The sequence below is a fragment of the Mus caroli genome, unplaced genomic scaffold (genome assembly GCF_978045245.1).
Source record: "Mus caroli unplaced genomic scaffold, Mus_caroli_1 scaffold_18, whole genome shotgun sequence".
Taxonomy (NCBI): Eukaryota; Metazoa; Chordata; class Mammalia; order Rodentia; family Muridae; genus Mus; species Mus caroli.
In genome coordinates this window covers 70,655,081-70,679,507 of record NW_028227273.1, presented here as the reverse complement: position 1 = coordinate 70,679,507, position 24,427 = coordinate 70,655,081, and the positions used below count along the sequence as shown (strand labels likewise).

General features: G+C 39.8%; 1 protein-coding gene across 1 annotated transcript in view; it reads left to right on the top strand.

Moving 5' to 3' along the window:
* Positions 1–20,943, top strand: part of LOC110289079 (vomeronasal type-2 receptor 116-like) — a 29,384-nt gene extending 8,441 nt beyond the window's left edge. The window contains exons 5-6 of the mRNA XM_085832550.1: positions 16,700–16,823; positions 19,982–20,943. Of these exons, the coding sequence (XP_085688676.1) occupies positions 16,700–16,823; positions 19,982–20,901 (1,044 nt within the window). The 3' untranslated portion in view covers positions 20,902–20,943. The remainder of the gene's footprint in view (positions 1–16,699; positions 16,824–19,981) is intronic.
* Positions 20,944–24,427: the final 3,484 nt, after the last annotated feature.

Genomic DNA, 24,427 nt, shown 5'->3' with positions numbered 1-24,427 from the left:
TGTGATTAGGTTAACTCACTAAGGATAATATCCTTCAGATACATCCATTTGTCCAAGAATTTCATAAATCCATTGTTTTTAAATGCTGACTAGTACTCCATTGTAGGGGTGCAGGGTGGAGGGAGGGTATAGGGAACTTTCAGGATAGCATTTGAAATGTATATAAAGAAAATATATATAAAGAAAATAAATAAATAATAAATAAATAAAGAGTTCTTTTCATTGTTTCCACCTATATCTGTAGAAACATTGTTAAAAACACAAACCACAGATATCAGCAAAGTCTCTGGCTGCCATAGGCCTACATGCCCAGATAAGGACATTGGTAGTACTAATGACCTAAACAGCACCATGGCTAAATATAACAGCAGGGGCTACTCCCATCAATATGGCCACTGGGGAAATTATTGGTTTATTAAAAATTCAATTTTGATTGCTTCATACTGTGGTGGTTTCATGCCGCAGAGAAGGGGGGTGCTAGAAGGGTGAAGCAGAAGTGGGAGGGTAGATGGAGGAGTACTCTCTTAAAGAGAAAAGGGGAAGAGGATATGGAGCAGGGTTCATAGAGATTAGACTGACTCAGAGCATAATATTTGAAATGTAAACAAATAAAATGAATAACAACAAAAAAATTAGCAAACATTTGTGGCATACCTGCAAGGGAAAAAATCCCTTGTATGTAAACAAAGCACATCTGGAAAAATGGGGTCTGATTTGTCCATGCTTGATCTTGCAGCACAAGCCATTGCTTTTCTGCTCAGGAATTTTACCCCTGTGCCCATATCTTTGAGGCTTTTGGTCACTTTCTCCTCTATAAATTTCAGTGACTCTCGTTTTATGTGGAGGTCTTTGATCCACTTAGAGTGGAGCTTTCTACAAGGAGATAAGAAGGGATCAATTTGCATTCTTATACATGATAACCGCCAGTTGTGCCAGCACCATTTGTTGAAAATGCTGTCTTTTTTCCACTGGATGGTTTTAGCTCCTTTGTCAAAGATCAAGTAACCATAGGTGTGTGGGTTCATTTCTAGGTCTTCAATTCTATTCCATTGGTCTACCTATCGTCACTGTATTAGTTAGGATTTTACTGCTGTGAACAGACACCATAACCAAGGCAAATCTTAATAAAACAATATTTAATTGGGGCTGGCTTACAGATTCAGAGGTTCAGTCCATTATCATCAAGGTGGGTACATGACACTATCCAGGCAGGCATGGTGCAGGTAGAACTGAGAGTTCTAAGTCTTCATTCAAAGGCTGCTAGTGGAAGACTGACTTCCAGGCAACTAGGGTGAGGGTCTTATGCCCACACCCACAGTGACATACCCATTCCAACCAGGTCACACCTATTTCAATAAGGCCACACCTCCAGAAGGTGCCACTCCCTGGTCCAAGGATATACAAACTATCACATTCCACTCCCTGGTCCCCATAGACTTGTTCAAAAACATGAGTCTATGGGGACCATACTGAAACATAGCATAATGCAAAATGCATTTAGTCTAACCTTCAAAGTCCTCATAGTCTATAGCACTCTCAACAATGTTAAAAGTCCAAAGTTGAGATTCATCCAACTAATTAACTCTAATCCCCAAAGCAAGGCAGGAAACCAGCTGGGCAAACTCCAAACTCTGCATCTCCATGGCTGATGTCAAAGTGGTCTTCAGATCTCCATCCTTTTTCATCTTTGTTGACTGCAACAAATTGCTTTCTCCTGAGCTGGTTCCACTCTCTGTTAGCAGCTTTCCTCAGCATGTATCCCATGGCTCTGGCATCTTTTTTTTTTTTTTAAGATTTATTTAAGTACACTGTAGCTGTCTTCAGACACTCCAGAAGAGGAAGTCAGATCTTGTTAGAGATGGTTGTGAGCCACCATGTGGTTGCTGGGATTTGAACTCAGGACCTTCGGAAGAGCAGTCGGGCGCTCTTACCTGCTGAGCCATCTCACCAGCCCCGGCTCTGGCATCTTTAACAGCTTTGAGTCTCCAAGGCAATTTCAATGTTACAGCTTCTTGTTTCAGTGTCTGGGATTCCACTTGATCTTTTGGACTCCTCCTAAGGGCTGGCATCACTTCTACAGCTCTGCGCTCTGTAGCACTTAAGCTCAGGTTGATCCTCTCCACTACGGCTGCTGTTCTTGGTGATCATTCCATGGTACTGACATCTCCAATACACTGGGGTGTTTCACTCCAACTAGGCTTCACCAATAGCCTCTCATAGGCTCTCTTCATGGTGCAAAGCATCAAATCCTTTGCCTGACCCCTTCAGTCCTGGGCCATCAACTACAGCTAAGGCAATACCTTCTCCAATGGCCTTCTATGACCTCTCACAGTGCCAAGCCTCAGGTGTTCTTCATGACACCTTCATGCCTTCAAAACCAGTACCACCTGGGTGACTCTTTCACATTACCAAGTCCAGCTGCAGCACAAGGTACAACCTTGACTATCTTTGGAACACAGCTTTTTTGTGCTCCCAGAAAACAACTCCCAGATTTCAACTCAGTGATGCTGGTCTCTTCTTAATCATTGCTAATGTCTTAGCTCCAGCTAACCAGCATCAATTGTCCCAGTAGTTCCTTCCATTCTTAACTCTAGAGCCAGAGCCACATGGCTGAAGTTGCCGAGTTCTGCTGCTTACAGGAACTAGAACATGATCCTCTTGTACATTATCACTTTACATTATCACTGGCTTTATGTTTTCTAAATCCTTCACTGCCTAAGCTTGGCTATCCAGGTTCTTGCTCTGTAGATTGACCTTGAATACAGAGATCAGCATGCCTGTTTTAGGGGATTAAAGGTGTGTACCACCATGCCAGGATCTAAATTCAGCTGGGTAGGATCTTGCCCCAAGATCCCACTCCCTTAACCTTTATTTCCTAGAACACAGGATTTTGCTCCATTTCACTTCCTGGTATGCTTTAATACTCGACCGTATATTTTATATTTGGCCTTTCTAAGCGTGCTATGCTTGTTCAAATTTCTCTTTGTGAGACTTAACCAGAGAATAAAGTCTCTGATGGGCTTTTTTGAAACTTCCTTTGTCAATGCAATTACTTCAATTAATCCAAGTCTCTTCACCTTAGCCTCAGGCAGACTTTTCAGACAAGGGCAAAAAGTAACCACATTCTTCACCAGAATACCACAAAACAGTCTTTATGACACATACTGAAATTTTTCTCCTTTGAAATCTCTTGGGCCAAGTCAACATGGTTCAAATTACTCCCAGCAACAAAGTCTTCCATATTCCTACTAGGGTGACCCATTAAACCCCATTTAAAGCATTCCACTGAGTTCCAAATCTAAAGTCCAAAATCCACATTCTTTCAAATAAAAGCATTGTCAGGCCCATCACAGCAATACCCCAGTCCCTGGTACCAACTTCTGTATTAGTTAGGGTTTTACTGCTGTGAACAGACACCATGACCAAGGCAAATCTTAATAAAACAACATTTAATTGGGGCTGGCTTACAGATTCAGAGGTTCAGTCCATTATCATCAAGGTGGGTACATGGCACTATCCAGGCAGGCATGGTGCAGGTAGAACTGAGAGTTCTAAGTCTTCATCCAAAGGCTGCTAGTGGAAGACTGACTTCCAGGCAACTTAGGTGAGGGTCTTATGCCCACACCCACAGTGACATACCCATTCCAACCAGGTCACACCTATTCCAACAAGGCCACACCTCCAGAAGATGCCACTCCCTGGTCCAAGGATATACAAACAATCACAGTCACTGTACCAGTACCATTCAGTTTTTATCACAATTGCTCTGTAGTAAGCTTGAGGTCAGGCATGGTGATTCCACCAGAGATTTTTTACTGTTGAGAATAGTTTTTGCTATCCTAGGTTTTTTTGTTATTCGAGATGAATTTGCAAATTGCCCTTTCAAACTCAGTGAAGAACTGAGTTGGAATTTTGATGGGGATTGCATTGAATCTGTAGATTGCTTTCAGCAAGATAGCAATTTTTACTATATTGATCCTGCCAATCCATGAGCATGGGAGATTTTTCCATCTTCTGAGATCTTCTTCAATTTCTTTCTTCAGAGTCTTGAAGTTCTTGTCATAAAGATTTTTCATTTCCTTAGTTAGGGTCACACCAAAATATTGTATATTATTTGTGACTATTTTGAAGTGTGTTGTCACACTAATTTCTTTCTCATGGTGTTTATCTTTTGGGTAGAGAAAGACCACTGATTTTTTTTTTTTGAGTTAATTTTATATCCAGCTACTGCCTTGAAGCTGTTTATCAGATTTAGGAGTTCTCTGGTGGAATTTTTAGGGTCACTTATATATACTATCATATCATCTGCAAATAGTGATATTTTAACTTCTTCCATTCCAATTTGTATCCCCTTGATCTCCTTTTGTTGTCGAATTGTTCTGGCTAGGACTTCAAGTACTATATTGAATAAGTATAGAGAAAGTGCGCAGCCTTATCTAGTCCCTGATTTTAGTGGGATTGCTTCCATTTAGTTTGATGTTGGGTACTGGTTTGCTGTATATTGCTTTTATTATGCTTAGGTATGGGCCTTGAATTCCTGATCTTTAAAAGACTTTTATCATGATGAGGTGTTGGATTTTGTCAAATGCTTTTTCAGCATCTAACGAGATAATCATGTGATTTTTGTTTTTCAGTTCATTTATTTAGTGGATTACATTGATGGATTATTGTACATTAAACTGTCCCTGCATCCCTGGGATGAAGCCTACTTGGTCATGACAGATGATCATTTTGATGTGTTCTTGGATTCGGTTTGTGAAGATTTTATTGAGTATTTTTGCATCGATGTTCAGAAGGGAAATTGGTCTGAAGTTCTCTTGCTTTGTCGGATCTTTTTGTTGTTTAGGTATCAGAGTAGTTGGGGCTTCATAGAATGAACAGAGTACCTTCTGTTTCTGGAATAGTTTGAGGAGAATTGGAATTAGGTCTTCTCTGAAGGTCGGATAGTACGCTGCACTAAACCCATCTGATCCTGAACATTTATTTTTGGTTGGGAGACTATTAATGACTGCTTCAGTTTCTTTAGGGGAAATGGGACTGTTTTGTAGTAGGATCTGATGATGTTTTGGATTTTCTCAGGTTCTGTTGTTATGTTTCCTTTTTCATTTCTGATTTTGTTAATTAGGATAATGTCCCTGTGCCCTCTAGTTAGTCTGGCTAAGGGTTTGTCTATCTTGTTGATCTCAAAGAACCAGCTCCTGGTTTGGTTAATTCTTTGAATAGTTCTTATTGTTTCCACATGGTTGATTTCAGCCCTAAGTTTGATTATTTCCTGCCGACTACTCCTCTTGGGTGAATTTGTTTCCTTTCATTCTAGAGCTTCTAGGTGTGCTGTCAGGCTGCAAGTGAATGCGCTCTCTAGTTTCTTTTTGGTGGCACTCAGGGCTATGAGTTTTTGTCTTAGGACTGCCTTCATTGTGTCCCATAAGTTTAGCTATGTTGTGGCTTCATTTTCATTAAACTCTAAAATGGTCTTTAATTTCTTTCTTTATTTCTTCCTTGACTAAGGTATCTTTGAGTAGAGTGTTATTCTGTTTATATGTGAATGTTGGCTTTCTATTATTTATGCTGTTAATGAAGATCAGCCTTAGACCATGGTGATCTGATAGAATGCAGGGGATGATTTCAATATTTTTGTATCTGTTGAGGCCTGTTTTGTGACTGATTATATGGTCTATTTTGGTGGCGGTACCATGAGGTGCTGAGAAGAAGGTATATCCTTTTGTTTCAGGATAAAATGTTCTGTAGATATCTGTTAAATCCATTAGTTTCATAACTTCTGTTAGTGTCCATGTGTCTCTGTTTAGTTTCTGTTTCCAGGATCTGTCCATTGATGACAGTGGTGTGTTGAAGTCTCCCACTATTATTTATGTGTGCTTTGAGCTTCACTAGAGTTTCTTTAAGGATTGTGGCTGCCCTTGCATTTGGAGAATAGATATTCTGAATTGAGACTTCCTCTTGGAGGATTTTACCTTTGATGAGTATGAAGTGTCCCTCCTTGTCTTTTTTGATAACTTTGGGTTGGAAGTCGATTTTATTCGATAATTAGAATGACTACTCCAGCAAGTTTCTTCAGCCCATTTGCTTGGAAAATTGTTTTCCAGCCTTTCACTTTGAGGAAGTGACTGTCTTTTTCCCTGAGGTAGGTTTTTTGTAAGCAGCAAAATGTTAGGTACTGTTTGTGTAGCCAGTCTGTTAGTCTATGTAATTTATTAGGGAATTGAGTCCATTGTTATTAAGAAATACTAAAGAAAGTAATGGTTGCTTATTGTTATTTTGCTGTTAAAGTTGGGATTCTGGTCTCGCTGCTGTCTTCTTGTTGGTTTGTTGAATGTTTACTTTCTACCTTTTTCTAGGGTGTAGTTTCCGTCCTTGTGTTGGTGTTTTCCCTTTATTATCCTTTGAAGTACTGGATTCAAGGAAGGATATTGTGTGAATTTGGTTTTATCATGGAAAGCTTTAGTTTCTCTATCTATGGTAATTGAGAGTTTTCCTGGGTATAGTAGCCTGGGATGGCATTTGTGTTCTCTTAGCGTCTGTATAACATCTGTCTAGGATCTTCTGGCTTTCATTGTCTCTGGTGAGAAGTCTAGTGTAATTTTGAAAGGTCTGCCTTTATATGTTACTTGACCTTTTTCCCTTACTGCTTTTAATATTCTATCTTTATTTAGTGCATTTTTTGTTCTGATTATTACGTGTCGGGAGGAATTTCTTTTCTGGTCCAGTCTATTTGGAGTTCTAAGGGCTTCTTGTATGTTCATGGGCATCTCTTTCTTTAGGTTAGGGAAATTTTCTTCTATAATTTTGTTGAAGATAGTTGCTGGCCCTTTAATTTGAAAAATCTTCATTCTCATCTACTCCTATCATTTGTAGGTTTGGTGCTCTCATTATGTCCTGGATTTCCTGGATGTTTTGAGTTAGAAACTTTTTGCATTTTGCATTTTCTTTGGTTGTTGTGTCCATATTCTCTATGGAATCTTCTGCACCTGAGATTCTCTCTTATATCTCTTGTATTCTGTTGCTGATGCTCACATCTATGGTTCCAGAATTCCTTCCTAGGGTTTCTATCTCCAGAGTTGTCTCCCTTTTTTGTTTTCTTTCTTGTTTCTATTTCCGTTTTTAGGTCTTGGATGGTTTTTTTTTTTAATTCCATCACCTGTTTGTATCTTATATCTTGGGTATCCTAAGTTTTGGGCTAATATCCACTTATCAGTGAATACATATTGTGTGAGTTCTTTTGTGATTGTGTTACTTCACTCAAGATGATGCCCTCCAGGTCCATCCATTTGGCTAGGAATTTCATAAATTCATTCTTTTTAATAGCTGAGTAGTACTCCATTGTGTAAATATACCATAATTTCTGTATCCATTCTTCTGTTGAGGGACATCTGGGTTCTTTCCAGCTTCTGGCTATTATAAATAGGGCTGCTATGAACATAGTGGAGCATGTGTCCTTTTTACCGGTTGGGACATCTTCTGGATATATGCCCAGGAGAGGTATTGCTGGATCCTCCAGTAGTACTATGTCCAATTTTCTGAGGAACCGCCAGACTGATTTCCAGAGTGGTTGTACAAGCTTGCAATCCCACCAACAATGGAGGAGTGTTCCTCTTTCTCCACATCCTCGCCAGCATCTGCTGTCACCTGAATTTTTGATCTTAGCCATTCTGACTGGTGTGAGGTGGAATCTCAGGGTTGTTTTGATTTGCATTTCCCTGATGATTAAGTTGTGTTTTCCTGTAATTCTTTAAGGAATTTTTGTGTTTCTTCTTTAAAGTCTTCTACTTGTCTAGCAGTGTTTTCCTGTAATCCTTTAAAGGATTTTTGTCCTCTACCTGTTTAACCATGTTCTCCTGTATTTCTTTAAGTGAGTTATTAATTTCTTTCTTAAGCTCCTCTACCAGAATCATGAGGTACAATTTTAAATCTGAATCTTGCTTTTCTGGTGTGTAGGGGTATCCAGGACTTGCTGAGGTTAGAGTGCTGGGTTCTGATAATGGTGAGTGGTCTTGGTTTCTGTTAGTAAGATTCTTACATTTGCCTTTCGCCAATTGATAATCTATAGTGTTAGTTGTTATACCTGTGTCTGACTGGAGCTTTTTCCTCCTGTGATTCTGTTAGCCTCTGTCAGCACTCCTGGGTGTCCAAGTATCTCCTGAGTCTCAGTTGTCAGAGTACTCTCTGCAGGCCACCTCTCCTCGGAAGGGGAAGGAGCACAGATGTCTGGAGCTCAGACCTGCTTCCTGGCTGAAGATTAGGGCCCAAAACAGGACCTATCCCAGAGGCTATGTTGCTTCTGCACTCCGCAGGCTCTCCTGCGCACACTGGTCTCTGAGGGATCCGGTCTACAAGATGGCTCTCTCACCTGCTCTGGTGGTTCGTGCCCTCCCTGGCAGCCACCTCTCCTCTTATGGGGAAGAAGCACAGGTGTCTGGAACTCAGTTATACTTCCTGGCTGAAGATGAGGCCCTGAAACAGGGCCTGTCTCAGAAGTTATGTTGTTTCTGCACTCCGCAGGCTCTCCTGCGCATACTGGTCTCTCCTGGAATAATTTTTAACCAAAATCTACCAACAGATGTCAGCAACAAAACTAAAATATTAGTCAATGGGCCCAAATAACTTCATTCTATGAATGCAAGTATGGCTCATCGAATGAATATAAGTTACATGTAAAACATCACACAATCAAACTTAAGGATAGAACTATATTTTATACAAAAAACATGCAAAAAAAATGCAGTCTACCATCATTTCAGAATTTAAAAAAGAATAAACCATATCACAATCTATGAGAATACTTGTTTCAGTAAGGAAGATTTCTTACTTTCTTTCCTTTCTTTTTTTTAGATATTTTTTGTTTACATTTTTATTTAAAAACTACTGATGGAGAAAAGCACCGGGGTAGCTAGGGCGCAGAGTCGGCTGACACTCGCCAGCTACCCACAACACCCGCCACAGGATCTTAAGACTTCTGGTGAGTGGAGCACAGCTTCTGCTCCAATCCAATTGCGCGCGGGACCTGAGACTGCATTAGTTAGGGAAGCAGAAACCGGCCTGAGTAGGGCCACAGGCCTCATCCGGCCGGATCAGCACCGGGGTAGCTAGAGCGCAGGGTCGGCTGAAACCCGCCAGCTACCCACGACCCCCGCCACAGGATTTTGAGACTGCTGGTGAGTGGAACACAGCTTCTGCTCCAGTCCAATCACGCGGGACCTGAGACTGCTTTGGTTGGGGAGGCAGAAATCCGGCCTACGTAGGGCCACAAGCCTCTTCCGGTCAGAAAAGCACCAGGGTAGCTAGGGCGCAGGGTTGGCTGACACTTGCCAGCTACCCACAACACCCGCCAACAGGATCTTAAGACTTCTGGAGAGTGGAACACAGCTTCTGCTCCAATCCAATTGCGCACAGGACCTAGACTGCATTAGTTAGGGAAGCAGAAAACCGGCCTGAGTAGGACCACAGGCCTCTTCCGGCTGGACCAGCACCGGGGTACCACCAGCTACCCACGACCCCCGCCACAGGATTTTGAGACTGCTGGTGAGTGGAACACAGCTTCTGCTCCAATCTTTAAACAGTGACAACGACAACAACTAACCCCAGAGATTACCAGATGGTGAAAGGTAAACGTAATAATCTTACTAACAGAAACCAAGACCACTCACCATCATCAGAACCCAGCACTCACACTTTGCCCAGTCCAGGGCACCCCAACACACCGGAAAAGCTAGACACGGATCTAAAAGCATATCTCCTGATGATGGTAGAGGACTTCAAGAAGGACTTTGATAACACACTTAAAGAAATACAAAGGAACACTGGTAAACAGGTAGAAGACATTAAAGAGGAAGCACAAAAATCCCTTAAAGAATTGCAGGAGAACACTGCTAAAGAGTTACAAATCCTTAAAGAAAAACAGGATAACCTAATCAAACAGGTAGAAGTCCTTAATGAAAATCAGGAAAACACATCCAAACAGATGATGGAAATGAACAAAACCATACTAACCTAAAAAGGGAAGTAGACACAATAAAGAAAACCCAAAATGAGGCAACACTGGAGATAGAAACCCTAGGAAAGAAATCTGGAACCATAGATACGAGCATCAGCAACAGAATACAAGAGATGGAAGAGAGAATCTCAGGTGCAGAAGATTCCATAGAGAACATCGGCACAACAATCAAGGAAAATGTAAAATGCAAAAAGATCCTAACTCAAAATATCCAAGAAATACAGGACGCAATGAGAAGACCAAACCTACGGATAAGAGGAGTGGATGAGAATGAAGATTATCAACTCAAAGGACCAGCAAACATCTTCAACAAAATTATAGAAGAAAACTTCCCAAATCTAAAGAAAGAGATGCCCATGAACATACAAGAAGCCCTTAGAACTCCAAATAGACTGGACCAGAAAAGAAATACCTCCCGACACATAATAATCAGAACAACAAATGCTCTAAATAAAGATAGAATACTAAAAGCAGTAAGAGAAAAAGGCCAAGTTACATATAAAGGCAAGCCTATCAGAATTACACCAGATTTTTCACCAGAGACTATGAAAGCCAGAAGATCCTGGACGGATGTTATACAGACACTAAAAGAACACAAATTCCAGCCAAGGCTACTATACCCAGCCAAACTCTCAATTAACATAGATGGAGAAACCAAAGTATTCCACGACAAAACCAAATTCACACATTATCTCTCCACGAATCCAGCCCTTCAAAGGATAATAACAGAAAAAAAACAATACAAGGACAGGAACCACGCCCTAGAAACAACAAGAAGGTAATCCCTCAACAAACCTAAAAGAAGACAGCCACAAGAACAGAATGCCAACTTTAACAACAAAAATAACAGGAAACAACAATTACTTTTCCTTAATATCTCTTAATATCAATAAACTCAACTCCCCGATAAAAAGACATAGACTAACAAACTGGCTACACAAACAAGACCCAACATTTTGCTGCTTACAGGAAACTCATCTCAGAGAAAAAGATAGACACTACCTCAGAATGAAAGGCTGGAAAACAATTTTCCAAGCAAATGGTATGAAGAAACAAGCTGGAGTAGCCATTTTAATATCTGATAAGATTGACTTCCAACCCAAAGTCATTAAAAAAGACAGGGAGGGACACTTCATACTCATCAAAGGTAAAATCCTCCAAGAGGAACTATCAATCCTGAATATCTATGCTCCAAATACACAGGCAGCCACATTCATTAAAGAAACTTTAGTAAATCTCAAAGCACACATTGCACCTCATACAATAATAGTGGGAGACTTCAACACACCACTTTCACCAATGGACAGATCATGGAAACAGAAACTAAACAGGGACACAGAGAAACTAAGAGATATTATGAATCAAATGGATCTGGCAGATATCTACAGAACATTCTATCCTAAAACAAAAGGATATACTTCTTCTCAGCACCTCATGGTACCTTCTCCAAAATTGACCACATAATTGGTCAAAAAACAGGCCTCAACAGATACAAAAATATTGAAATTGTCCCATGCATCCTATCAGATCACCATGGACTAAGGCTGATCTTCAATAACAAAATAAATAATAGAAAGCCAACCTTCACGTGGAAACTGAACAACACTCTTCTCAATGATACCTTGGTCAAGGAAGGAATAAAGAAAGAAATTAAGGACTTTTTAGAGTTCAATGAAAATGAAGCCACAACATACCCAGACTTATGGGACGCAATGAAAGCATTTCTAAGAGGAAAACTCATAGCTCTGAGTGCCTCCAAAAGGAAACTAGAGAGAGCACACATTAGCAGCTTGACAACATACCTAAAAGCACTAGAACAAAAGGAAGCAAATTCACCCAAGAGGAGTAGACGGCAGGAAATAATCAACCTCAGGGGCGAAATCAACCAAGTGGAAACAAGAAAAACTATTCAAAGAATCAACCAATCAAGGAGCTGGTTCTTTGAGAAAATCAACAAGATAGATAAACCCTTAGCCAGACTCACTAGAGGGCACAGGGAAAGCATCCTAATTAACAAAATCAGAAATGAAAAAGGAGACATAACAACAGATCCTGAAGACATCCAAAACACCATCAGATCCTTCTACCAAAGGCTATACTCAACAAAACTGGAGAACCTGGATGAAATGGAGAAGTTCCTAGACAGATACCAGGTACCAAAGGTGAATCAAGATCAGGTTAATGATCTAAACAGCCCTATATCCCCCAAAGAAATAGAAGCAGTCATTAATAGTCTCCCAACTAAAAAAAGCCCAGGACCAGATGGGTTTAGTGCAGAGTTCTATCAGACCTTCAAAGAAGATCTAATCCCAGTTCTTCACAAACTATTCCACAAAATAGAAACAGAAGGTACTCTACCCAACTCATTCTATGAAGCCTCAATTACTCTGATACCTAAACCACAAAAAGACCCAACAAAAGATAGAACTTCAGACCAATATCCCTTATGAATATTGATGCAAAAATCCTCAATAAAGTTCTTGCTAACCGAATCCAAGAACACATCAAAACAATCATCCATCCTGACCAAGTAGGTTTCATCCCAGGGATGCAGGGATGGTTCAATATACGGAAATCCATCAACGTAATCCAATATATATACAAACTCAAAGACAAAAACCACATGGTCATCTCTTTAGATGCGGAAAAAGCATTTGACAAGATCCAACACCCATTCATGATAAAAGTCTTGGAAAGATCAGGAATTCAAGGCCCATACCTAAACATGATAAAAGCAATCTACAGCAAACCAGTAGCCAACATCAAAGTAAATGGTGAGAAGCTTGAAGCAATCCCTCTAAAATCAGGGACTAGACAAGGCTGTCCACTTTCTCCATGCCCATTCAACATTGTACTTGAAGTCCTAGCCAGAGCAATTCGACAACAAAAGGAGATCAAAGGGATACAAATTGGAAAAGATGAAGTCAAAATATCACTCTTTGCAGATGATATGATAGTATATATAAGTGACCCTAAAAATTCCACCAGAGAACTCCTAAGCCTGATAAACAGCTTCGGTGAAGTAGCTGGATATAAAATTAACTCAAACAAATCAATGGCCTTTCTCTACACAAAGAATAAACAGGCTGAGAAAGAAATTAGGGAAACAACACCCTTCTCAATACTCACAAATAATATAAAATATCTTGGCGTGACTCTAAGGAAGTGAAAGATCTGTATAATAAAAACTTCAAGTCTCTGAAGAAAGAAATTCTAGAAGATCTCAGAAGATGGAAAGATCTCCCATGCTCATGGATTGGCAGGATCAACATTGTAAAAATGGCTATCTTGCCAAAAGCAACTTACAGATTCAATGCAATCCCCATCAAAATTCCAACTCAATTCTTCAACGAATTAGAAAGTGCAATCTGCAAATTCATCTGGAATAACAAAAAACCTAGGATAGCAAAAACTCTTCTCAAGGATAAAAGAACCTCTGGTGGAATCACCATGCCGGACCTAAAGCTCTACTACAGAGCAATTGTGATAAAAACTGCATGGTACTGGTATAGTGACAGACAAATAGACCAATGGAATAGAATTGAAGACCCAGAAATGAACCCACACACCTACGGTCACTTGATCTTCGACAAGGGAGCTATAAGCATCCAGTGGAAGAAAGACAGCATTTTCAACAAATGGTGCTGGCACAACTGGTTGTTAACATGTAGAAGAATGCGAATCGATCCATTCCTATCTCCTTGTACTAAGGTCAAGCCTAAGTGGATCAAGAAACTTCACATAAAACCAGAGACACTGAAACTTATAGAGGAGAAAGTGGGGAAAAGCCTTGAAGATATGGGCACAGGGGAAAAATTCCTGAATAGAACAGTAATGGCTTGTGCTGTAAGATTGAGAATTGACAAGTGGGACCTCATGAAACTACAAAGCTTCTGGAAGGCTAAAGACACCATCAATAAGACAAAAAAACCACAAACAGATTGGGAAAGGATTTTCACCTATCCTAAATCAGATAAGGGACTAATATCCAATATATATAAAGAACTCAAGAAGGTGGACTCCAGAAAGTCAAATAACCCCATTAAAAAATGGGGCTCAGAACTGAACAAAGAATTCTCACCTGAGGAATACCGAATGGCAGAGAAGCACCTGAAAAAATGTTCAACATCCTTAATCATCAGGGAAATGCAAATCAAAACAACCCTGAGATTCCACCTCACACCAGTCAGAATGGCTAAGATCAAAAATTCAGGTGACAGCAGATGCTGGCGAGGATGTGGAAAAAGAGGAACACTCCTCCATTGTTGGTGGGATTGCAAGCTTGTACAACCACTCTGGAAATCAGTCTGGCGGTTCCTCAGAAAATTGGACATAGTACTACCGGAGGATCCAGCAATACCTCTCCTGGGCATATATCCAGAAGATGTCCCAACCGGTAAAAAGGACACATGCTCCACTATGTTCATAGCAGCCCTATTTATAATAGCCAGAAGCTGGAAAGAACCCAGATGTCCCTCAACAGAGGAATGGATACAGAAATTATGGTACATTTACACAATGGAGTACTACTCAGCTATTAAAAAGAATGAATTTATGAAATTCCTAGCCAAATGGATGGACCTGGAGGGCATCATCTTGAGTGAAGTAACACAATCACAAAAGAACTCACACAATATGTATTCACTGATAAGTGGATATTAGCCCAAAACTTAGGATACCCAAGATATAAGATACAATTTGCTAAACGCATGAAACTCAAGAAGAATGAAGACCAAAGTGTGGACACTGTGCACCTTCTTAGAATTGGGAACAAAACACCCAGGGAAGGAGTTACAGAGACAAAGTTCGTAGCTGTGATGAAAGGATGGACCATTTAGAAACTGCCGTATCCAGGGATCCATCCCATAATCAGCTTCTAAACGCTGACACCATTGCATACACTAGCAAGATTTTGCTGAAAGGACCCAAATATAGCTGTCTCTTGTGAGACGATGCCGGGGCCTAGCAAACACAGGAGTGGATGCTCACAGTCAGCTATTGGATGTATCACAGGGCTCCCAATGGAGAAGCTAGAGAAAGTACCCAAGGAGCTAAAGGGATCTGCAACCCTATTGTTGGAACAACATGATGTACTAACCAGAACCCCGGAGCTCTTGTCTCTAGCTGCATATGTATCGAAAGATGACCTAGTCGGCCATCAATGGAAAGAGAGGCCCATTGGACTTGCAAACTTTATATGCCCCAATATAGGGGAATGCCAGGGCCAAAAGAATGGGAATGGGTGGGTAGGGAAGTGGGAGGCGCTATGGGGGACTTTTGGGATAGCATTGGAAATGTAATTGAGGAAAATATGTAATAAAAATATTAAAAAAAATAAATACAGTTAAGCCTTAAAAAAAAAAAACTACTGATGATATTGTACTACATGAACAGGAGAATCAAAGAATTTCAATTAAAATCAGAAGTGAGAACAAGATTTTGTAGTGGCACGTGTCTTTCATCTACATCTTTGAATTAAGAGTCAGGAGTATCTCTCTGCATTTGTGTTCAGTCAGACTTTTGCATTGACTCTACTCAAACCTGTGCTGAAATGGACACTATGTATTAAATGAAGAGCAGGATGTGGACAAGGAAATGTATGTTCAGAACTCATCATAAAAATAGTCTTCATATTCTTAGTGGGAAAATGAATAATAAAACTACAGTAAAAGAAGGAAAATCTTATGCCCTGATATATAAAGGAAGCTAAGGTCTACTAACACTGCAAAGGAATATGGCAACTCCGTACCTGCTAACCACAAATGCAATAGGACTCATCATAGGCTGCTGTTGATGTGTTTCCTCTTAGTTGGTTAAGTTTTGCTGTCCTAATGTTGTTGAGGTTAATTTGGTTATATCATATTTGAGGCCTTATTTCCCCTGTTTTGTGTGTCCTTTACTCCTAATTTGCTACAACTTGCTGTTATTAAACAGTAACTATAAGCAAATTGAAGAGGAAAAGGTCGATTTACTCATAGGTTACACTCAAGGGAAGAAAAGTCATGGCCCAGGATAATGCAACTGAAACAGAGTCACTCAAGGAACTCTGCTTTCTGGCTTGTTCTGTATGATTTCTAATGTACCACTGCCTACAGACAACTCTGCTCCCAATAGGCTTGCCACTCACACCTCAATTAACAATTTAGGGGGCTGTAGAGATGGCTCAAAGGTTAAGAGCACCGACTGCTCTTCCAAAGGTCCTGAGTTCAAGTCACAACCACCACATGGTGGCTCACAACCATCCATAACGAGATCTGACGCCCTCTTCTGAGTGTCTTGAGATAGCTACAGTATACTTACATATAATAAATAAGTCTTTGAAAAATATTTAATATATGCTTCCCATATATGATGACAGACTATGATGACAGACAATTATGATTCTCTGTGCCTTTACACTGCATTATGTGCTCAGGTGACAAGAATTAACTAGAATAACCACCTTGAAACCTCTGTAGTGTTTTCACACAGGAGAATTTCATGGTTTATTTCAAATAGTTGGGAAACAAGTCAACTTTTACTCATTTTATCCATATATTGATATCTGTCCTCATAAAATGCACTAGGTAAAAATCTGCTAAATCTGTTGGTGTATATGTAATTAGTTTCTTAATGTCACATGCAATTATAGTATAATTATGGAAGGGTAAATAAAACTCCAGTTAGCAGCATATGTCTACTTTTCATTAGGTGCCAACTTCGGTGTGCAGTGCTGATTGTGGTCCTGGATCTAGAAAATTCGGGATGGATGGAATGGCAGCATGCTGTTTTCATTGCAAACCCTGTCCTGAAAATGAAATTTCTAATGAGACAAGTGAGTATGTCCTGCTAGAATAAGTTCTTCAAAAAAAATTATCTTGCTCCAATATTGAAACACTGAAGTAGTTTAAAATGAAAGCTTAAAAACAAAATACATCTCTGTCCTTAGTTAGTCATTATAGGAATACAATGATTTAAAATGTACTTATAAAGAAAAAAAGTAGAAATTTTCCTACATCTTTAATTCCTTGAAAATTCATACTAAATGGCATACTCTCAAATAGTTTTGTTAATAAAATTTAAGTGTACACTACACAAGATATTTTCTAGTAATTAATACTCTCTAAAATATATATGTAGATCATAAATATTTAAATAATGTATTTATTTTGACTTGATGTATGTGGTTTTACTTAAGGCCATGCTTACCTTGCATGTATAGAAGAACATGGAAGACAAAATAAGGCATGTGGGTATGGGTAAACAAATCCCAGTCCTCTGTAAGATGAAAGAACATGGAGGATAATAACTTGTAAAATTATTAGATATTCAAATGAGTATTTTCTTCTTTTAGACAATTTTTTGCGTACTAAAGAACACTCTTTTTCAAAAGTTCAATGTATTTTAAATTTAGAAAACTGAGGATCATTCTGGACACATGATATGAAAATATGAATGGTCCTCTATTCATTACTACTATATATTATGCAGATTTAAATTTCTCCACAATAGAACACATTGAGTTTTTATTTAGTTTTGTATGTGTATTTATTTAAAAACTTGGTTTTTTTATTATTTATTTTTGTATATTTATTATTTCATTATTTAAATTAATTTGTGTTTTACACTCTATGTTTTATTCTCCTACTCCTGATCCATCCTACAACTGCTTCACATACCATACCCCCTCTGTACCCTCCTGTCTCTCCACGTAGATGTTTCCACCTCCCACCACTCCTGACCTCTAAACTCCCTGGGTTCTCCAGTCTCTTGAGGGTTAGGGAAAAGGACTGAAGCCCTGAGGGCCAGCAGAAGGAATGGAAACAGGCAACCTCAGGGAAATAGGAGGTTGGGGAGACCCTCCAGAATGCATCTGAGACTTAGGAGGTGAGAGACTCTCAGGACTTAAAGGGAGTGACCTTAGATGAAATGCCTGACAGTAGGGAGAAGGAACTTATAAAGCCCACCTCCATCAGAAAGACAGGACATCAAGTGAGGGATGGGGTACCCATCCCACAATCACAACTCTGACCCATAATTGTTCCTGTCTAAAAGAATTACAGGGATGGAAATGGAGAGGAGCCTGATGAAAAGAAGATACAGTGACAGGTCCAGAGTGGGATCCAGCACAAGGGGAGATCTCAAAGCCTGACAACATTACTCAGGTTATGGAGTACTCAAAAGAAAAAATGGACCTATTATGACTGCTCTCTGAAAGACCCAAAAGCAGCTGAAAGATTCAGAGGCAGATGTTTTCACCCAACCCATTGACAGAAGCAGCTGATCCCTGTTGTTGAATTAGGGAAGGCTGAAAGAAGTTGAGAAGGGCGATCCTGTAGGAGGACCAGCAGTCTCAATTCATCTGGACCTCTGAGATCTCTCAAACACTAGGAATGTGATATTAATATAGCCATAAGAGGCTGAAACTTGGAAATATTTTTAATTAATTTTTGCATTTACCAAGATAAAATTTTCAAAACAGAAGAAAATCAAGAGGAGGGAAGACCAATGGGTTGATACTTCATTCTTCCTTAGAATAGGGAATAAAATACCCATGAAAGGAGTTACAGTGACGAAGTTTGGAGCTAAGACAAAAGGATGGACTATCCAGAGACTACCCCACCCGGGGATCCATCCCATAATCAGCCACTAAATCCAGACAATATTGCATATGCCAGCAAGATTTTGCTGAAGGGACACTGTTATAGGTGTCTCTTATGAGGCTATGCCAGTGTCTGACAAATACAGAAGTGGATGCTCACAGTCATCTATAAGATGGAACACAGGGCCCCCAATGGAGAAGCTAGAGAAATCACCCAAGGAGCTGAAGGGGTCTGCAACCCTAGTGGAACAACAATATGAACTAACCAGTACCCACAGAGCTCGTATCTCTAGATGCATATGTAGCAAAAGATGGCCTAGTTGGCCAACACTAGGAAGAGTGGCCCCTTGCTATTGCAAACTTTTATGCCCCAATACAGGGGAATGCCAGTGCCAAGAAGTGGGAGTGGGTGCATACGGGGACAGGGTGGAGGGAGGGTATAGGGAACTTTCAGGATAGTATTTAAAATGTGTATAAAGAAAATATCTAATAAAATGTTATTTTAGTCTATTTTAAAAATAAATATATAAATAACAAAAATCAATATTATAGTTGTATAAATTTCAAGTCTCATTCTCACCATCATGCTTCCTTTATACAAACCCAATCATTTTCAACTTAATGATACCTTACTTTAATAGGTAAACACACTCATAAATGTACATATCCATGATAAATGGCCAAAACAACACAGTAAAATAGTCAAAAAAAAAATATTTGTTACTTTCATTTCCCTAATGTTGATCACCATTAAAAAATGGAATAAATTATTTCATGAAACAGTGGCTTTCAATGCAATTTAACCAACCTGTTGAGGGAAATATCTAGAACTGGCCCCTGCACCAGGTGATCTCACTCACTAAGTCTCTCAGGCTGCCAACTAGCCAGCCCTGACAGGTCACATGTCTCCCACCAGGCCAACTCTTGGAAGAGGCCCCTAAGTTTCTCTTCCTTTCATTCAATGCCCCAAGCACCACTCATTAGCCATCTCAACACCTACTTACCCAGTAGACTCAAAACACTTAATGCTTCATTAGCCAATCATATGTATGCATCAATAATAATATAATTTACAAATGCCAATACAATAATTTCAGATCCAAATGATGATGATAAAGTTTTAACACAATTATTCTAACCTTTTGATAACACCATGTCAGCCTCTGTTCTGGTTTCCTCTCTCCTCCTCAAACCCCTCTATCTCCTCAACTTGTTCTTCCTCCCTTCTCCTGTCCAATCACAAGCTTCCAACCTAATGTGATTGAACATGGAAAATGCTGAAACACCAACCAAACTCATATGTTGCAAAATTTCTTCTATATGCTTAAGTGAAATATCCTGTCAGTAAAATTGTTAAAGCCAAACTAACAATATTTTCATTTCCCCATTAGATGTGGATAATTGTGTCCAGTGTCCAGAGGACCAATATGCTAACACAGAACAGAATCACTGCATTCATAAAGCTGTTGTATTTCTCAGCTATGAAGAACCACTGGGGATGGCACTTTCCTTAATCTCCTTGTTCTTCTCTGCATTCACAATTGTGGTTCTTGGGGTCATTGTGAAGCACCACAATACTCCAATTGTTAAGGCCAATAACAGAACTCTCACCTATATCTTGCTCATCTCACTCATCTTTTGTTTCCTCTGCCCTTTGCTCTTCATTGGCCATCCAAATGCAGCCACCTGCATTCTACAGCAAATCACATTTGGAATTGTATTCACTGTTTCTCTCTCCACTGTCTTGGCTAAAACAATTACTGTAGTTATAGCATTCAAAATCACAACCTCCCAAAGAATGATGAAGTACTTTCTAGTTTCAGGGACAATTAACTACATCATTCCCATTTGTATTCTCATCCAAGTTATTGTATGTGCAGTCTGGCTGGGAGCTTCTCCTCCTTCTGTTGATATTGATGCACAGTCTGAGCATCGACAGATCATCATTGTATGCCACAAGGGTTCAGTCAATGCATTTTACTGTGTTCTGGGATACTTGGCAACCCTGGCCATTGGGAGCTTCACTCTGGCTTTCTTTTCCAGAAACCTTCCTGGTGCCTTTAATGAGGCCAAATCCATAACATTCAGCATGCTGGTGTTCTGCAGTGTCTGGGTCACTTTCATCCCTGTTTACCATAGCACCAAAGGCAAGGTCATGGTGGCTGTGGAGATCTTCTCCATATTGGCCTCCAGTGCAGGGATGCTGGGATGCATATTTGTTCCCAAATGTTACACAATATTGATTAGACCAGACCAAAATTCTCTTGAAATGATCAGGGTGAAATCATCTTCCCATGCTCATATTTCATAAATTCAGAAAAATGTATAGTTTGTTCATAATCACCAATATTGGATAATATTGTCATACCTTTCTGATGTTGTAATAACTCTCACTGTTTCGTCTAAGAATATTGCCTAGCAATACTTATCAACTAATATCCCTATTGATCTTATAATCTTCCACAATGTTCTGAGACACTCTTCCTCTTTGACAGAAAGAGATAATATAATCCTGATACATTCTAAGACTTAGAGAAGTTCTTCTAGTAGCATGGATGAGAAAGAAATATTTTATTAATAGACTGTTAGAATATTTCCAAAGATGAATTGATGTCTCTGCAGATATAATCAAGGCCTGTTCTTGTAGAGGAACTGATTCAATACTCAGCCCCACCAACTGTTGTTACCAAACACCTGTAACAATAGCTACAATTAACCAGATGCTCTCTTTTGGGTTGCAACTTACCTGAAGCTATTTATGCTCATAATGAAACACTCAAACACACACACACACAAACACACACAGAGAGAGATACATATACCCACAAATAAAATTACATAAAATTTAAAAAGAAACAGAAGAATGTGACAAAAACTTTACACTAGGAGTCTGCTTTTCAATGTTCTCCTAAGGTGTCAGAATTATAGTAATCTACAGAGAAAGGATCAGATATGTGTGGAAATGACTAGGTTTTTCTTTCAGACACTTTACATATAACTCTCAATTTTAAGTATATCATCAAAGACACACTAATGAAATTGTCAGGGAAACTACATCTTATCAAAGTAATCTCTTCAATGTGTGGAATTTAGATGACTGTGCAAAAGATCAGCTTTGACACCACAAAGTAACCCAAAGGAGGTAGTTGCTGAGAGTCTGTGCTGAGGTCAGCTGACATGGATTGGTTGGCCAAGAAACTCACAGGGGCTGCTGACTATGACATCCCATGTTTAGAGAAGAGAAAGATGGGGAGAATCAAACATTAATAGACACATGCACACAAACATACTCATCCACATGCGCATTGGCACACACACAGTGGTCGAGGCAAATATAAGTTCTAGCAACTTAGCACATACAAATACATACATTTACACACATCAAGAGACAGAAAGACAGACAAACACATAATACTTACAGGTTTGATGGCTTAAGCCAAACTCTTACATCAGGTTTAAAGCATTTCACATAAACACATATGTACAAATATGTGGGGAATTGCAGGCTGGTATCCAGTTGAGCTGAGGTCTGAACCCCAATGGTCATAATTCACCTACATGACATGGTAGGCATTCCCTCATGCTCCTGGAACTCGGGCCCCTGCCTAAGGTACCACCTCCCACAGCCCCCACAAGAGAAGCATGGTCAGTAGTCACATAAGCAATGGCCCAAGCATCTGACCTTCAGGCTAAACTCCTCCCCAGTTACCTAGCAACAGTAAAGACCATAAAAGGGGCTGTTAAGCCCCCACCTCACTCTCTTATTCCTTTGTCCTATTACCTCTCACCTCTTTCACTTCTCTCTCCTCTTCCCTTTCTCTTTGTCTTCTCTCCTCTCCTCTCTCCTTTCTTTTTCTCTCCTCTCTCTCTCTCTCTCTCTCTCTCTCTCTCTCTCTCTCTCTCTCTCTCTCTCTCTCTCTCTCTCTCTCTCTCGTTCCCTCCCTCCCTCTCCCATCTCTCTTTCTCCTCCTGCATTTCAATAATAAAGCTCCTAAACCATGGAGAGTCTCTGTCCTTCAAGTTCCGCAGTGCACTCTGGTCAGTGCTGGGAACTTCTTCCCCTATTCCCTGTCTCCCACAACCCTGGTGGCTTTAGCAAAGTAGCTCTGGGGCAGAGGAAGTCCCCAGGCAGGGCTGCCACTTGGCCACCCCCTGAAGAGTGGGATAGAGGAATGCCCACCCAGGGATGAGTGGATAGGGTAGATAGCAGCCTTCCCATGCCTGACTGACCAGAGAATAGGGAAACTCTAGGGTGTGTGGGCATCTTTTTCCTATCCCACTGATCCCGGCCCCCACTTTTTATTTTCTTCCCAACACAAATATACACAGGTGCACATCTACACATATACACATACTAATGGCATAATGTAACAAAGTTCAACCAGACAGGTTCCAACTATTTCTCACATTAACACACATACATATATATATATATATACACACAATTGTAGGAAAGAACAAGCTTCAGAACAGAGCCAGACATCCTTACATATATACATATGTGGAGAAATGATGAATGGAACAAATCTCCAACACAAACATACACACAGTTTACACAAACACACACACACACATACATATATATGTATGTAGGTATACACACACACACACACACACACACACACACACATATGTTGAAAGGCACAAAGTTCCAACATAATACTACATGAAGTTTATACACATACATACATACACATAGTTGATGGGTGGAAAGTACATGTTCCAACCACTTAATTCTTTCTTCTATCACTTATGTAGTCCAGAAAAACCTTTCAGGAACTAAAATAATTTGTTTTAGTTTTCTTCTCGTGAATTACTATGAAAACAACAATATGTTCCCAATTACTTCACAAGAAATATTACATAGGACAGGTAGAGAAAACAAAAACCTAGTTATAGATTAACCAATTGTAAGGTGGCAAGGTAATCTTTCAGCAAATTTCTCTTACTGGCTGGCAGAAATCTGTAGTTACAAAAATAGAAACAATTATTTTATTATACTGTTTTTCTTCTTTTTTAAAATTAAATTCTTTATTTATTTACATTACGAATACTGCCTCACTTCCTGGTTCTCAGTCCAGAATTCTTCATCTCATTCCCCCTCTCATTTACATATGAAAGGCTGCTTCACATTCCCAGCCACACAGTATCCCCATACCTGGAACAGCAAACCAGAAGTCTGTCTGTCAAGGAAGTCCCCTGCTACATATGTGCCAAAGACCATGGCCACCCTGTGTATGCTCTTTAGTTGGTGGTTAAGATTCTGATAATTCTCAGGGGTCTAGTAAGTTGAAAATGTTTTTCTTCCTATGGGATGGCCATCTGCCTCTGCTCATTCTTTTACCCTAACTATTCCATAGGTGTTCCTACCCTCAGTCCAATGGTTGGCTCTCAGTATTTGCATCTGTCTCAGTCTGCTGCTGGTTAAAAAAAAAAAAAAAAAAAAAAAACTCTTGGAGGACAGCTATGCTAGGCTCCTGTCTGCAAGAACAACATGGAATCAATAATAGTGTCAGTGTTTGTTGCATGCATGTGGAATGGAACCCAAATTGGACAGGTCATTTGATGGCCTTTCCTTCAGTCTCTGCTCTATTTTTCTCCATGCATTTTCTTTAGACACGACAGAATTCTGGATCATAAATTTGGAAGATGGGTTTTGGCCCCATCCCAACACTAGGGACTTTGGGTAACTACTGGAGTTGGACTATTCATGTTCCATATCACTATTGTTGGACATTTCAGCTAGGGTTATCCATATTGAGTTCAGAAAGACTCTCACATTCCAGATATTTTGAACTTTTTAGAAATTCCTCCACTGTCCCCTACCTACATCCCCG